The sequence below is a fragment of the Lactuca virosa genome, chromosome 9 (genome assembly GCF_052849685.1).
Source record: "Lactuca virosa cultivar CGN04683 chromosome 9, Lactuca_virosa_CGN04683_v6, whole genome shotgun sequence".
Taxonomy (NCBI): Eukaryota; Viridiplantae; Streptophyta; class Magnoliopsida; order Asterales; family Asteraceae; genus Lactuca; species Lactuca virosa.
Window position 1 is genome coordinate 212131269 of NC_136434.1, and position 17956 is coordinate 212149224.

At 36.3% G+C, this 17956-nt stretch overlaps 1 protein-coding gene, 2 non-coding genes and 1 pseudogene across 4 annotated transcripts; 3 read left to right on the plus strand and 1 right to left on the minus strand.

The window, feature by feature from the left end:
- The first annotated feature begins 6879 nt into the window (after positions 1 to 6879).
- On the plus strand, positions 6880 to 6950 carry TRNAG-CCC (transfer RNA glycine (anticodon CCC)). Its single transcript has one exon. It is a non-coding gene; the product is annotated as a tRNA-Gly (tRNA).
- Positions 6951 to 7402: 452 nt separating this feature from the next.
- Positions 7403 to 9927, plus strand: LOC145141324 (beta-glucosidase 18-like; annotated as a pseudogene). Its single transcript, XR_013722601.1, has 11 exons — positions 7403 to 7629; positions 7700 to 7766; positions 7856 to 7905; positions 8010 to 8160; positions 8243 to 8330; positions 8417 to 8669; positions 8774 to 8889; positions 8965 to 9146; positions 9225 to 9327; positions 9409 to 9517; positions 9641 to 9927. The product of XR_013722601.1 is annotated as a beta-glucosidase 18-like (transcript).
- Positions 9928 to 9986: 59 nt separating this feature from the next.
- On the plus strand, positions 9987 to 10057 carry TRNAG-CCC (transfer RNA glycine (anticodon CCC)). Its single transcript has one exon. It is a non-coding gene; the product is annotated as a tRNA-Gly (tRNA).
- A 421-nt stretch (positions 10058 to 10478) lies between these two features.
- LOC145138731 (AP-5 complex subunit zeta-1) lies at positions 10479 to 14278 on the minus strand. The gene is made up of 16 exons (XM_079072764.1): positions 13943 to 14278; positions 13686 to 13826; positions 13516 to 13607; positions 13339 to 13435; positions 13218 to 13261; positions 13057 to 13145; positions 12876 to 12967; positions 12654 to 12797; positions 12408 to 12552; positions 12218 to 12294; positions 12054 to 12125; positions 11893 to 11940; positions 11392 to 11519; positions 11150 to 11306; positions 10853 to 11063; positions 10479 to 10738 (listed from the first exon to the last, which is right to left on the minus strand). Exons 1-16 carry the CDS (start codon positions 14051 to 14053, stop codon positions 10671 to 10673), a joined length of 1716 nt encoding a protein of 571 aa, XP_078928890.1. The 5' UTR covers positions 14054 to 14278; the 3' UTR covers positions 10479 to 10670.
- Positions 14279 to 17956: the final 3678 nt, after the last annotated feature.

Sequence of the window (17956 nt, forward strand, 5' to 3'; positions counted from 1 at the left end):
CCTTGATCCTCTACAGCTTCCAATTCTCCAGTCGCATGCCCTCAACCTGGGCGTCTCTGATCAGACTCACAAGCATAAAATCCACCACTATCCTCATACATATAATAATCGGCTCATAAGCACAAATACTCATACCTGGCCCAATCAGCCTCGGGCTGGAATACCAGGCATGCCTACGACGGGTCCAGTCATCCCTATGATGGAATACCCTCGTATCACGCACATGTTTGGTCCAATCAACCCTCGGGTTGGAATACCAAACACGTCAGTTCCACTCAATCGTAGGGTCCGGTCATCCTCACGATGGAATACCCTAGATTGGAATACCACTTTATACATAACTCGGGTCTAACCCATAACTTGAAATCCAAGGACCTATCCTTGCATCTCATCTAAAATCCTCTGATTTGTCACAACCGAGTAACACTCATCTGAAATATCGGGTTCCGGCCCGGTCGCGGAGCTAAAGGATTCCCACATAGTTGCCTCACACGACTTCCGAACGAAATCCTTCCCTGGAACTAGTTGGCACTAGATATCATGCCTCTGCGACTCTAACAACCTCCCGAGCCAACCGATCGGATCCATGCATCAAATCCTGACGTCACCAAATCCAAGGCTAAAAGTGATTGCTACCTAACCAACGGTAGACTTATATCACAAACGACCTTAAGCAATTCCTTGCTTCCTTGATCTCTTAACTGTAGTGGCATTCCTACAGTCTTATTGCTGGCTTAACCAGGTCTAATCCCTCTGGGGAAACCCATAACCAATTCGTGGATTTCCATATCCTCACTGCTACACCCGAACTGGTGGATACTATTGTTCCCTCCGCGTCCTAGCAACACCCTCATACTATCTACCAACCTAGCGAATGTTGCGGCTACACCCACAGACTTACATCACTCTAGCACTATTTGTTAACCTTGTGAATGCTACGGCTACACCCACAGACTTATAACACTTCTCACACTATCTGCTGCTAGTGAATGTTACGGCTACCCCCGCAGTCTTACAACACTTCCCATACTAACTGATCACTAGTGAATGCTACAACTACCCCCCACAGTCTTGCAACACTTCCATACCGGTCGAACACGCGCTCGACCTAACACAACTGAACTTAATTCATGGCTAGAATCCCATCTTGTTTTTCCCCAAGTTCTTCTATCAAGCGCCGAGAAGACGCGATTCACATGCTGGGGAGCTTTACCGAACTCCTAACTCACACAACACTCAAACCAAGCAGCCACTTGGGTTGTCTTCCTTCCTGACAACTATGCAAAACTTATCCCATTTTCAAAACCGATCCTGCTTCTGCATTCCGGTTCGATTCTCCCCCACTTAGATTCAACTAAGTCTTCACAATACATGGAAATTTGAGAATTCCCAATCCTTCTTACTTCCAATGATCGATCTGATGACAATCAGACCTCACCAACTAGTACTCCTTACTAGCCGCCCCAAATGATCACATGCTTCTAATAACTAAATGAACACTTCCTGAATCCCAGTGAAACCGACAGTCCCTAATGCTTGGATGACCCCACGTTCAAGTCCTGGAGACCAAAAGGTAGATGCTCCAAACAAGTTTCCCGCTCTCGGGCTCTAGAATCATTCTCTTTAGGGTTTGCACCCTGACTCACTTACCAGCTTAAACATCCACAACTGCACTGCAGCAACTGAAGCAACCTCTGCCCTAAACCGGGCTACAAACCACTCCCAAAACAGAGTCTACAATCCCAAAAGTGCAATAGGCCGCACAATCAATCCTTACCGCCTAATACAAGAGATCCAAGGCAAACCGAACCTCACAAAATATTTATGCCACATCGACCCACCTGCGCTCACCGGTGCTGAAATAATATCGCCAATCCCTGCAACCAACTGACCCGAGCTGGAATACAGCCTGATCCTGGGGTCACAAGCCTGCTCACTCCTTCGAACTCGAAAAACTGAAAGGGCACAACCCTTGCCATAGATGATAAAATTCTAATCAATCACTCTACCTCCCCTCTTCTAATGAATCCCTGAACTCTAATCACCTACAATCCTTTGATAATAAATTTCTCCTGACACCTCCAATGGCCTAACAACTCATGAAACTCCGCAACACATAGATCAGACAGAACAAGCAACTAACCCGAAATTACTGCTTATCCATATTCAACAATACTCCAAGACAAAATAAATACCAATCACGGACGATTTTACCACAATATTATTACAGAATGGGGTTTTCCAATTACATACCAGAGACTTCTTGCAGCTCGACCTTGACCTCCTGAGGAACGATGACCGCTGGAATCTGAATTCCTTCCGTCATCAACCCAAGACAGCTGGACCTGAAATGACCTGGCTGGTGATAGTGAAAGCATATCTGATCCTTCTTGCAATCCCGTCGCACATGCCCTCTCTCCCCGCACTTGTAGCACCTGAATTTCTGACAAGCAAGTCCGTGGGTCCCCCACACTTGCCACACACCTCCTGAACCTCCTGACTTCCAGTACTTAGGTTAGCTGTCTCCAACTCTTCGTCCTCTGCTGAAAAGTCCCTCCTCCTCTTTCCTAGTTGTGACCCCACCACCAGCACTCCCCCAGTAGTCATCCCGGTAGCAACATCTCTCACAGATTGCAACGCTGCAACTTGCTCCTCAAACTTGGCGATCACCCTGGCGGTGACCCGGTCCACGACACCGAACAATTCTTCTTGCAAAATATGAGAAACCTCCACGGAAATCATCTCCTGTATCTGATCGACGGACAATACCGGCCTATCCTGGACACTCGCTCCCGATCCTGATCCGGATCCCGCCTCAAATCAATTCGCCATCACCATACTGAACATATACCAGGAAGATATCAGATAATCTGCATATACGACGGGGAACCTACTCCCAACCAAACCCTAGGGGTTGTGACTTCCTTGATACGTGTATGGGTCATGTGCTTTCAGTAGTACGGGCCCATACTACCTTCCACACCTACCCATATTTGTCTCAAGTATCACCACAACACCCTACAATATACACATACATAGCGCGCGATAAATCCTCACTCCTAGAGGAATGCTAAATATCTCATAACTGGCCTCCCGGCCTCTCACTACCCACCCATCCACCAACTGCCACATGACCCTCCATTGGTGCCAGTTAACTATTGCATGAATAGAATCACATACCACAAGGCTTAAACAATCTTAGACTAAAATATTTAATCCCACAACGGTTGGACTCAGACAAGATTTGCACAGCAGGACCAAATCCCTTACCCTAAGACCATTTAACCCATGTAGCATGTGACTTAGAGTATTCACCCAATAGTTAGTTCACACGCGAAAGAGTCACAAACAATCAATTGAGCTACTCTACATAAGATAAGGCATCAAATATCAGGCAATTCTATTATACGATTCTTGATGATCCCTATCTTACTACTAGCATGCTGTTCTAACATATCACATAATATCAAATAACTTGTATGGTATTTTGGGGTCTACTTACTGGCTCCGGCTGATCATACACCCTGCATCCTCTTTTACTTATTTTGAAAACCTTTTGAAAAATCATTTTGAAAATCCTTTCCTTGATTTGAGACTGGAGTCACACGAGTGTTCCTCCAATTCACTCAAACCAAGGCTCTGATACCAACTTGTAACACACATAAAATTCAAGCGAATTTAAAACTTTTAAAACATTTCCAAAGTCATTAACCATTACAAAACTTGTTTTCAAAATGTATCATATCAGAGTAGCCCAGAAACAAAGTCATAAAAAGTGAGGAGATGTACGATCACGCCTTCGCCTTGCCGCGATCCCCTGATGTACCTGAAACAATAAACTGAAACTGTAAGCCCGAAAGCTTAGTGAGTTCCCCTAAAATACCCATGCCATAACAATACACATATAATCATAAACAACATACTATGGGTCCAGTCAACCATCGGGTTGGAATACCCCAGGCCCTCAACCATCCGGTTGGAATGCCAACATACTATGGGTCCAATCATCCTCGGGATGGAATACACCAGGCCCACAACCAACAGGTTGGAATGCCCACATAATACGAGTCCAATCATCCTCTGGATGGAATACTCATGGCCCACAACCTACAGGTTGGAATGCCCATGTCTATTGGCCTCCACACAAAGCAGATAAACCTCAACCTCTAAACAAACATGTGCACATATAACAGATAATCACATAACAGTCTATAGACAATACTTGATCTAACGGATCATACCACATAGCACATGACACCATCCTATCTACCAGGATGCCGATCTAACAGATCACACCACATATCATATAATATTATCCTACCCTCTAGGATACCGGTCTAACAGGTCTTACCACATACCATATAATACTATCCTACCCTCTAGGATACCGATCTAACAGATCATACTAGGATAACGTAACCAGATAACAAATCCAAAGGGTCGGCCTTGGTGCCTTTGACCCTTGAGTATGATAAGGATAACTCACCTCGCAAGTAGCTCGGAAGGTAGTGTCAAACTCCTCCAGATGTAGCTCCAACTCCAACACCTATATTCACCAATGTCCTTTGCTATCAATATTCAATTTACCAAAATACCCTCAGAAGTCAACTGGTCAACCATTGGTCGAAGTCAAAGTCAACTGTCACGGTCAACAGTCCATGTTGACCTCAACTCGTCGAGTATCCTTATCTACTCGCCGAGTTCCTTGCATAACTTGCCAACTCGCTGAGTCACTCGTCTGACACACCGAGCCTAAGGCAATCTTCATCGGACTCGCCGAGTCGTTCATACGACTCGCCGAGTCCCTTCAGTCCTTCATCCATACATATGCTTTTTAAGCCCTGCTAAGGCTCTATACTGCAGATCCAAGCTCCTAGGGCATGTTTATCACGTAAAGTTGCAAACTTTACGTGCATGCAAGGTGCTAATGACTTAAATCAAGCTAAAGAAGAGGTTCTAGGCAAAAGAGCTTCACCAACATGCTAAAGACTGAGACTTTATGATGATAAGAGCCAAGATGAGCTTAGATCTGAAGTTGCAACTTCAGATCTTGGTTCATCACTCGAAATGTAACACCAAATGCCCAAAATGGTCCCAAAACTCAAATATAAAAGGGATCTAGCTAGAAGAAGCTCAAGGTGATGATTTGATACCTTCAAATAATGATAAACTGAGGTAGACTTCAGATCCCCAACTGTTCCTTGCTCAAAGCTTCTTGATCTTCAAGCCTTTCCTCACCAAGATCCACCTTTCAAGCTTAAACACACAAGTATGGAGAGAAAATGGAGATTTAGGGTTTCTGGACTCACAGGGGCTGTAAGGGAAGGCTAAGGGGGCAAAGGATCCTTTAAATAGGGTGCAAAACCTTGGGGATTAGGGTTTCACCCTCCAGCTCCAACTCGTCGAGTCACTCTTCCGACGCGGCGAGTTGGTCACTTAAATACGTGGCCCAATCCCGCTCCTACTCGACGAGTCAGGGCACCCACTCGTCGAGTAGACCTTGAAACTTGAAATTTAAAGTAATATTATCAATACCTGATAATCAGGGCGTTACATCGTTTGAGCAATCTATTGAACCTCCCTATCAAGTTACCCTCATCCGTACCATAAAGACATTTCTCTATCATGATCAAACAAATAATGCAAAGTAAAGCAACAAAGAATAGATACCTCAACAAGCAATATTGTTTAATTTTGACACAAAATAACAAATCAATAAGAAAACTCACAACTCAACAACTATACAGATAAATGAGAATAAACAAATAATTTGTTGAACATATTATCTAAGAAATCTTATTTATACACCGGAAAACGACTGGTTACAATGGCAATCGAAAGATCAAACGTTGCCATAAACGGACAAACATAAGATGTAACCGCAACCCATGGAAGAATCATTCCCAACCGAACGACATGTTAGAAAATGACCCCTTACCACATGTTATTTTTCGCAAATAGCGTAGAATTACACATGTCATATGGCCTTGAAATGCAGTGTTTTCGACAACTCAACAAGAGTCTTCTTAAGCTAGATAAAGCTAATATAAGATATAGATAACTACCTGCAACCTTAATATTGTCGTGTAATTATATTATTTTTTACATATTATATATATATATATATATATATATATATATATATATATATATATATATATATATATATATATATGTATCGAGATTGGGGTCGGAGACCAAGAGTATCCCATCCACATCCTCATACATGTCTTTTAATTCGGTGATTATCCATATCCCATGTATCCATATCCTATGTAGCCATATCCGATTAATTTGAGGATTTCTATTAAAGCGGGTTTGGGTATCATATTCCCTTAGGTATAAGAATTTTTGTCATTCATAGAAAAGAGAAGAATTGATATTTTGGTTTGAGTTTCTAGATACTTTTAATCATTCGGAATGAAACAATGACAAAAATTGTTTTCCCAAAAACTTGATAAATATAAAGTGAATATAACATACTTGGCACTAATTCGTTTTGTTTGATCCGGTTAATTTTTTTATTCATATTTCAGTTCTGTTAATTCAAACTTATTTTTACACACTCCTTATAAATGCAAGATGGATTTTGGACTATGTATTTGCATTTTCTATCGGCATAATTTTTGTGCTTATGAAAATGATCTATTAGATGCAAGAGGACTTACTCAAGAACAATGACCACCCAATTTAAATTATTTTTTGAAGAAGTTTAAACTTGGTAAAAAATAAATCAATGTTAAACTTTTACAATAAACAATTACTCACTTTGTTGATTGAATTTAAAAAAGTTACAAAAACTATTTAACTTCCGAAAATGGTAATAAAATTCGTTGAATTGAATTTATTAACCTTCATAAGGTACACATTGTCATCAAAGCGCATCTAGTGTAGTGGTATCATAGTACCCTCCCACGGTACTGACCGGGGTTCGATTCCCCGGATGCGCATGCCTACTTTTTTAACATATGTTCTTTTTTTCAAAAGTTATTATTTAGCATATTATAAAATGTTCATCTTAATACAAAACCCATTTTAATACGATTTTGATTTACACCGGCCTTTTTGACTTGAAACTTAAATAAAATCAAAATAATTAACGCAATGTAAATTCGACAAGTGATTGTTAGTTCATCAATTAATAAAACATTTTGTTGCATACGAAACTTGTTTATGTATACATAAATTAAAACAATGCTTTAGTTAGTCATTTTTTGTTAAGCTTACAAACTGTAACACATCCGGTGAAATTTCTTTATTTAAAACATGTGTTTCATAATGCATTAAGCTAATTTAAAAGTTAAAACTTATTTTTGCATGAAAATTGTGTCAACAATTGATTTTGGCATGAAAACTGAGTTTGTGGTTAAGTTTATTACTATTAGATGGCATAATCTTTGACGATATTGATGAAGGGGAGATTTCCCTCAGTGTTCCAGTATGAAAATGAAATCAAAATCACCCTCCATTTTTCTCTTATTGTTTATCATCTGTGTTTGTGCTCTTGTTCTTGAGGCCTCCAACAATGGTCATGGATCCTTCAAAATGGAAGGAAACGAAGAGCACCATATCAAAAGATCAGATTTTCCAGATGGGTTTCTCTTTGGAGCAGCTACTTCATCCTACCAAGTCGATCATCCCCTCTTTCTTGCTCATGATCATAGCTATTTATCACTTAACTCATGATGAATATTTGTAGGTTGAAGGAGCCTATCTTGAGGATGGCAAATCTTTAAGCAACTGGGATGCATTTTGTCATTCCGTAGGTTAATATCATAAATTTCCTGATTTCACATCAAAATGGTTTTAGTAATTTCTACTTTCTAGTCATTAATCCATGGTTATTGATTAGTAGGATGTGGAGAAAATGGAGATGTTGCAGACGATCATTATCATCTCTTCTTGGTTAAACTTCAGTTCATCTATCTAATTTGGAACTTTTATATGCAGAAAACATTCTTTATTTTGATTATTTTTTGTTTATTATTTGTTTTTTTTTAATATCATAGGAAGATATTGATATGATGCATTCCCTTGGTATAAAAGCATACCGATTTTCGATTTCATGGGCTAGAATTCTACCAAGAGGAAAGTCGGGTGAAGTTAATCCTGCAGGAATCACGTTCGATAACAAGATCATAGACAATCTAATTCTCAAAGGTGCTATGGTTTAAAAGTTAAATAATGCATGATCAAATGATTTCATATTATTAACTCATTAATTTTTACTTTCATGATACAGGAATCGAGCCATTTGTGACGATTCACCATTTTGATTTTCCTCAAGAACTTGAAGTGAAATATGGATCTTGGCTAAACCCCGAGATGCAGTACTGCTAAAACATTAATTTTCATTGTCACATCAGTTTTTCTCTGCTGCTTTTTAGCATATATTTATACTTTGTACTTTTGTTAGGGAAGAGTTTGTACTTTTGGCAGAAACTTGTTACAAATATTTTGGAGACCGAGTGAAGTACTGGATCACAATCAACGAACCAAACTTATTCACAAACGCCGCTTATGAAAGCGGGGATTTTCCACCGGCTCGTTGTTCAGAGCCCTTTGGCAACTGTCTGGCTGGAAACTCTGATGTGGAGCCTCTCATTGTTATGCATAACATGTTGTTGGCTAATGGCAAAGCAACAAAGCTATATCATGATATTTATCAGGCAATAATTTATATTTGTCATGAATTTTGTCTAAATTTTTTTCGATGCAATGAAAGTGTTGAACCCTATGGACTTATTGGACTAATGTATAATTATGTGTGCAGCCAAAACATGGTGGATCGATCGGAATTGTTGTGAGTTGTTTAATGTACGAACCACTAACAAATACGGATCTTGATCGTGAGGCTGCTGAGAGGGCATTTGCCTTCAATATTGGCTGGTAATGTTCATGAACGTATGAAAAACAAGAGAAAAATATATATGATCTTAGTTCAACTTCTTATCTATTAAATAGGGTACTTGATCCTTTGATATATGGAGACTACCCCGAAGAAATGCACAAATATCTTGGAAGTCGATTACCAAGTTTCTCCCTGGAAGAAAAGAATCTTTTGATGAACAGTATTGATTTTATTGGCATCAACCATTACTCAACTATGTATGGGAGAGCGTGATGGCGTGTTGATCGGTGAATGTGTAGGATATAATGCTTTTTATTATGAGATTGTGTCTTTTTAATTGATAATAACATGTTTATCTTTATTTTGCAAATAGACGGGTTTAGAAGTATTTTTCGTTGTTCCTAGAGGCATGGAGGAAATTGTTAACCATATCAAGATTCGGTACAATAATAAACCCATGTTTATTACTGAAAATGGTAATGGATGTGTGTTTCAGATTGAATAGATTATAAATGTGTAATTGCTCGTGTCTATAAATTTGTATTTTTTTTTTTCAGGGTATTCTTCACCGGATGTGTACGAGGAACGAGTTCATGAGATTTCGAATGATGTGAAACGAATTGAATTCCACTCAAAATACCTTGCTTTTTTAGCCAAATCATTAAGGTTTCCTCTATAAATATTTCGATACTTCGACTTTGTATATTTTGAAAATTGTCCATTTGACTTCAAAATTCCAAATCTTCCATCATGAATTATGAATGTACAAATGTTGCTTTTGAATGACAGAAACGGAGCCGATGTACGTGGATATTTTGTGTGGTCATTGATGGACAGCTATGAATGGTTACAAGGTTACGATGTGAGATTTGGATTATATTATGTTGATCGTGAAACACTAACAAGAAGACCAAAACTTTCTGCAAAATGGTATAAAGATTTTTTGATGAACAAGAGTGAACTTATTGATATGAAAGCATTAGGAGGAAGAAGATCTTTCCAAAACAATGTTACGATGCTAAGAAATGGATAAGCATAAAAATATTTGATGCAAGAGAAACGTATGGTTTGTAAAATATATATTATTATCGGAAGTATTATTAGTAATAAAAACGTAATGAAATAAAACAAGCAAGCGCATCTAGTGTAGTGGTATCATAGTACCCTCCCACGGTACTGACCGGGGTTCGATTCCCCGGATGCGCATTTCAGAATTAATAATTTTAATGGTTTTTTTCTCTTTATTTAATCTATTTAGCAAAATGTTCCACTTTATACAAATACAAAACCCAGATAATTTATTTTCGTTCGTAACTAATAACCACAATTCCAATTAGATAAACCGATTGTCAGTTCATCAAGTAACAAAGATTATACATTGTTGGTGATCTATTACGATGTCTATAAAATTGAAAGCTTTTGTTTATTTAGATATCAAATGTTCATCTTTATACAAAGCCCAGATGATTTTTATTTTTTTTTTCATTCCAAACTAATAACTATAATTCCAATTTTATAAATTATTTGTTAGTTCAGCAAGTAACAAAGATTTTAGATTGTTGGTAATCTATTAAGATATCTATAAAATTGAAAGCTTTTGTTTATTTAGATATGACAACAGTATTCGTTGTATGAAAAACATCATGAATCATATATAAATCCAGCAACAAAATAACTGAAAAATATACAAAAGTAACTAATTTATTGTAGTGGAGAGATAAAGATAAACCATGGGATACATCATAAATAGATTAAAAATAATGCAAATTAAAGGAAAAAAAATCACAAATTTCCCAAATAAAGTTGTGAAAGCAATTCTCTAAAGTCGATAAGTTGCTGATTTGGCAGGAAGAATGTCCATCAAAGAGAAATCATGATGAGGGGGGCCTACATTTGATCAAACAAGAAACCCATAAAAACTACAACATTCATGTCTTTAACAAAAGTACATTGCTATTTCTCACATTTAATTTAACCCTACTATAAAAAAACCAAAATTACCTTCTTGTCCTCCAAGAACATAAAACGGTATATTGGCAATCATCTTTGTTCTCCCTTCACTCCAATTGATCATTCCCGGCTTCTGTATGGACCCACTTGATGGTCTTGTGGGCCCCAGCACAGACAGACAAATCGCGGGTTCATTCATTAACCCTAAATAATCACGCGCTCGCTTCCACACCCTTGCATCCGATATACGCGAATGAGCCACCTATAACGTTCAAACCAATTATCGGAACCGCTTTGTAAAATGACCAAACTACCCCTTGCCCCCCAAAAATAAAAGACTAAACTAACCTTGCCTAATGACACACGCGCCCTCGGGAGTACTTCGCGATGGTGCGTTGCAATCTTTGCTATTGCGGTCACAACGAAACAAAGAAGCCTTGATTGCGATGATCTTCTGACAGTTGAGCTACTTGATCCAAGAACCGAATCTCCTACACCAAGACGGCTTAAAGAGTATATATATTTGAGAAAGGGTATTTTGGGTATTTGAATATTGTTTATGTTGATGAAGAAGAGTATTTGTGGCATACCTTGATGAAAGATTTTCATAAAGAAGTAATTCTAGGCTCTCGAATAGCTCACGGGCTGCGTCTTTGTGAGATGCGCCACCCCCTCCATGCTCCCCAATGGCCCAACATAATTGTAATGCCAACTCCGTCTGTTGTAGAAGGGTATTTTGGGTATTTAACTTATAATGTAAATGAAAAACATACATGCTATAGAAGGGGTGTTTTGGGTATTGGACTTATAATCCAAATGGTAAAAGTACATATTATAGAAGGGTATTTTGGGTATCTGACTTAATTTAAAAGGCAAACATACATTGATAATACATGGTACAGAAGGGTATTTTGGGCATTTTACTTATGATCTTACATATTATAGAATGGTATTTTGGGTTTCTTACGTATAATTTAAAGGGTAAACGTACATACTATAGAAGGGAATTTTGGGTATTTGTATACTATAGAAGGGTATTTTGGGTATTTGTATACAAGATCATCATGGAGAGTTTTTATTAAAACACTTACCTTTTCAGGACTATCATAAGCTTCTCCAAGCCTATCTACTATGGGCTTCTGCACAAATACAAATGGTTGAGAAATATTTTTAACAAAAAAAAAAAACAAAAAAAAATTCAATAAGAAAAATACTAAACACCAAATTATAAAAATATTTTGCAGAATAATACCTTGAGAATTGCAACGAATTCAGGGGATTGATGAAATGCAGCTAATATGAAATTCAAAAGCCTCTTTCGCACCTATATAATATTATATAACAAAAAAATAAAAAAATATAACCCAAGAAAAAAATTACAAAAACATTATAAAACCAAACAGAATATTTACTTACCTCATAAGAAAAGATCTTTTCAGGAAACAGTTTAGAATTTCTATCAAGAAGCATGGGGATTAAAGCACATTTCAAAGCTGCATAACAAAACAAGTATTTATAATTTTATATCAAACATTTTATAACTTTTCTTATATATAAAAAAAAGGAAAAAATGGCATACAAATATACAATGATACATCATACATACACTGATTGACATCATGCAATGCTATTGAAAAATACACATCAAGAAGCCGAGGTGCCATTTTTAATGCTTGTTTTAGTCTATCAGATGGAATAGAAATTGATGCCTGTAATGCTGATTCCATTCCAGGAGAAGTCCAATGCCGTTGCTGAAATATCATTTATTAAAAAAAATTATTTATTTATTTAAATTGCATTATTACATCATCGATTAATAAAAAAATAAAAAAAGAATGTAATGTTACCATACAGCAAGTCCATCATTTTCATCTTTAAGAAGCTCAAGAAATAATGGATCTGAAGTGATTGAATTATTGTCCTCAGATTCCGAATCTGCCCCTCCATCTCCTATGGTTGAACCAGTATATGCTTCATCCATGAGAGCTAATAACATCTGTATATAAATTGTAAAAAGTTTATTTACATTTTTTATATTTAATTTATATAAAAAAGTTTCAGAAAGAAAGAGTACCTCTGGAGCTGCACTCTTTTGGATTGAAGCTATACTGCTACCAATTAATGGTCCAGAACTTTTTTCAACTTTTTCCAGTGCCACAATCAATACTATTTAAAATTTAAAATAAGAAAAAAAAATGTCAATTGTTCATAATCGATGATCAAACTTTAAATAGAAATTAAAAATGGATGTTTACCTGGTAGATCAACAAGTGAGATAAATAAAGGAAGAAAAGACCCTGGAGATATCAATCCAGGAAAAACTCTCAAGAATGGTTTTTCTAATCTGTGTGAACAAATTAATTTATAGATTTATCAGATGAATTAAGCTACAGAAGAGAAAAAGAAAAGGACTTACTTTTCTCCATTCCATGCGATCATTTTAAGCAGCAATGGATAAAACTGAAAGTGGAGATTGAAAAAGAAAAAATGTAATTGTAGAAAAAGTGAAAGATTTGGATTTTGAGATTATAATGTACCTGAGGGAGTAAAGTAGGAAATGCAAGTAAGATTTTCTTCTTGTTTATGATTAGAAAGTCTAGAGTTGCTTCGGCAACTTCAGGGTCTGCAAACTCACTGCAGTCAATGGCGATTTTAACTTAATTATTGAATTATTTAGAGCTTGCTTTCGGAATCGAAATGGTGGTGTATCTTACCGGCTTAAGCATGAACGGAAGAAAGTACGGAGGCTAGGATCGGCGTCATGTAGAACAAATTCTCCGTAATCAATGAAAAATTGAAGAATGGCCTGAAAATTGAAAGGTGTTAGTGAGTTTGATTAGAAGTGGAAGGAAAAGGGGGGAAGAGAAATTGAAAGATGATTTACCAATAGCAGTAGTCCAGAAGGGGATCGAGAGTGAGAAATAGAAGAAACAGAACGTTGAAAGATCTTATTGAGTTGGGGATAAACCCTAGCTATCAGATTCTCGGAATTTTCACTTTTACACAACTGGGTCAGCTTCCTTACCTACAATAAGTATATTATCGAATTGGAAAGCAGTTTAATTGATTAGGGTAATGAAGAAAACAATAACTTTAGAAAAGATTCACAGACAAATGTAAAAAGATTGAAAAGGGAGTTACAGAACGAAGAAGGGAAGGATATGAAGCGGGATCATTGGAGAAACTGGAGTCTCTGGCGTTCGAAGATAATGTTCTTAGATGTATTTCCCAATCGCTGTCTCCTTCCGCCATTTTCACGGAATTTGTTTTGTAAAGAACACAAAGAAATCTAATCCGAGAGAGCTCAATAAATGGGGTTTCTTGAACCGTAACTTGGATACATGCTCCAACTCACTCAGAACTCAGACCCGTGCCTCTCCTTCCGCCATTTTCGATCAGCAGATTAGGTTTTTCCCTTTTACTTCATAGACTTTCCCGGAGAGATATAAAGGAGTTTTTAACCGTGTTTCTGAAGAACTTATTTATGTATATTTTTGAAGGTTCTAAAAAGCTCCCCTTTCATGTCTTCAAGACTGTATGTGCCGGCAAGCTTTACCAAAAAGCCACTCATATATGTGTATAAAAATGAATAATAGTAGAAAATACCAAGGTTCTAAATAACGTAAGGCGTGACTTGGCGACAATATCAAGCCTCAAGTTTTTTCGAGCCTTGGCGAGTCACGTCGTTTGTAAGGCGTGACTTAAGACGGCAATTTTGTATATAATTCATATTTTTATATGTATTTTCTACTATTGTTAATTTATATACACATATATGAGTCAAGTTGGCGTTTTGGTAAAGTTTGGCGGCACATACAAGCCTTGGAGTCATGGCGCGTCATGACGGAGCCATGGCGAGCTTTTTAGAACCTTGGAAAATACATATAAAAATATGAATTATATACAAAATTGACGCCTTAAGTCACGCCTTACAAACGACGTGACTCGCCAAGCCACGGAAAAGCTTGAGGTTTGACATTGCCGCCAAGTCACGCCTTACGTTATTTACAACCTTGATATTTTTTAATTTTTTATCAAACAATTTAATAAATTAAAAAAATAAAAAATAATAAAATAATAAAAAAAGTCTACTCGTTTTCAATTCTTTTCTTCACAGGCATGTAAATTAACTTTCTCTTTTTTCTTTCAAATTCATTATACTTTTATTTTTTAATATAATTTTCTTTGAGTTTTGGCTATTAATTTTTAAGGAAATTATCAGAAAAATCTTAATATTTTCTGGAAAAATTTCATGTAATCCTAAAAAAAATTTGAACAGCAAAGTCACATTATTTAATTTTGCACGATAATATGTCATTTCCTGTTAAAAAAAAATTTGTTAATTTCAGTCAAAATGAAATAATCAGGACTTTTATGTTCAAAATATTAGGACTTTTCTGAATCTAAATTAATAAAGTGAATCTTTTCCGAAAATATTGAGATTTTTCTAATAATTTTCCTAATTTTTATCATTTTTGTTTTACAATCACGGTTGTAATCAATTATTTTTTGAATCTAAACCAATAAAAGATTCTTACCAAATCAACAAACAATTTTTTGAATTTAAAGGAACATACACCATCTTAAATAAAAAATAATAATATATAGGTTCAATTTAAGTACAAAAACAACAATCATTTCTTACGGATTACAAAAGAAAATAAGAAGCATTCGGAATAATTTGATTCAATAATTACTATTTGTAAAATAATAATAATAATAATAATAAACAAATATAAATAAATAAATAAGATATAAAATCATACCAATGAACACAAAACAAAATATATTGAATATTTCTTCAGTTACCTTGGTTTAAACAGACATTTTTTTATTGTGGCCATTTGCTTACAAATTCCAGAAAGGTTCGTTTTTCTTCTTTCTTTAATGTTCATTCCATTTCATAGTCTCGTTGAGCACAAACAACCTTTTTTATTCCGTAAGAACTCTAAATTTGGAAGCAATTCTTTAAAAAGTGATTGTGGTCAATACGCTTCATGAGGAAATGGGGAAAATTCAGATGCCCAAGTATCACAATACTTTACGATTTAATAACATTTATCAACATATTGCCAACTATTCAAAGAAAGTTTGGCACATGCACTCAAGACATGAGAACAATGATATTTAAACACTTCCCACTTACCACATATGCAAGTTTTTTGCTCCAAATTAACTACTTACACATTTCTTCCTCTTTGTGTTATCAACTCAAATATAAATTTCTCTCGATTAAAATATCTCAATGAATGTGCACTTGCTTTTGACATCAAAGTTACTTGTTTTACAAAAAAATGAGGGGTATATGCATCTCCATTAGCTCGTGAACCATTTACTAAAGGACGTATCTCCTCAAAGTAATGCACTAGTCTATAGAAAGTAATTTGGACACAAGTTGTGATTGGTTAAAAACGAGCACCTTTAAGGATACTAGTGGAAAAATCTGATTATTATAATCAAGACCCATTGCAATCATCATTGTTCCCTTGTACTTAATGTATGTCATCAATGCTAATCACCGGTCGAAAGATCAAACCCCTTGATAGAAGGAGTAAAAGCCCAAAAAAAACACGTATAATCTCCATGGGTTCTGGATTGGTTGATCTCGAAACATACCACTCGACTATAGTCACCAGATTGAACTTCTGAAATGCACATAGAATTTTGGGTAAATTGGAATAAGATTCTTTCCAATTGTCAAACACTTGTTCAATTGCCTTTTGTTTTCCAGTCCAAACCTTTTGTATGCAGGAATATAGCCTAATTTATCAACTATTCCGGATGTCAAAGCATGAATACTAATTAAAGGTTGCTCTTTAATAAGGTGTTTGATTTCCTGAGCTATCAAGCTTCCATCTAGGTTTGGATGGTCTTGAGAAATATTATTGTGTAAAGAAGTACGTGGAGTGATGTACTTTGTAACTTTCAAAATATCCACTTTGTTTTTTTTATTACACGAACTTACCATTTGCAACCAGGTTGTAAATGTAACTTGCATCGTATGGTCCATAGAGTTGGACGTATCTCAATGACCTCAAACTGTTTATGTTTCCTAATGTTGTAGAGCTTGATAGCTCTAATAAGTTCTTTATCATTGAAAGAATCTTTTCCCAACTCTTGTGTAAAACCATTTTTGCTCACTAATTATGATACAATCCAATTGTTGTCACCAGTCATATTTGTTTCCTCTATACTAGTAAAATTTGAAGGAATTTGAAAGTTGTTGTCAAAAGATTCTTCATCATCTTTTTTCTCCTGTAACACCATGATTTTTCACATTTTTTTTATTTTTAAAAACATTATTTAACAAATTTAGGCAACAAAAGTCTTAATTATTGTATTAAAAACATCATCGGTATTACTTTAAAAAATAATCCATCAAAAGTTCAAAGTTGCAAACCCATACCAAAACAAATACCAAAACCAAGTATAAATGAAACATCACAACAAGTCTCAAACTGGTATCATTTCTAAATACGTAAATAAAACTACCCAAAAAGTCCCAACCTCACGATACCATCAATATCAAGCTACCTGTACCAATACAAGCCACAATAACAAGTAGAGAAACAAGTGTCAACATCACAGTGACTCAATCCCAAGCACATGGATAGGAAATAAACATACTACATAAAAGATGTTTGTAACATCCCCAAAAATTTCAACAAATTTTAAACTTTTCAAAACAACTCATCGACTAATAAAAGTGTTTACAAAACCATTGTTTCCAAAACATTATTTAAAATCAGAGTCTCCCAATATCAACAACATAAAATCAGGATGTGTACGGTCACGCCTTCACCTTGCCATGGTCCTCTGAAGTACCTGAAACCATAAACTAAAATTGTAAGCACAAAGCTTAGTGAGTTCCCCCAAAGTACCAACACAAACAGATAACATATAAAAATAACAGCATGTACTTGGTCCACAGCTAAAAGACTAGATTACCCATGAGCCCACAGTATGAGTCTGGCTTGCCTATCAGGCCCACAGCTCATATCTGGCTTGCTCTTGAGCCCACAACATAAGTCTGGCTTGCCCTTGGGGCCCATAGCTTATGTCTGGCTTGCTCCCTAACCTAATCAGTCATCGGACTGGAGTACCAATGTTCAGCCCTCAGTACGAGTCTGGCATACTAACTGGTCCTCAGATCGT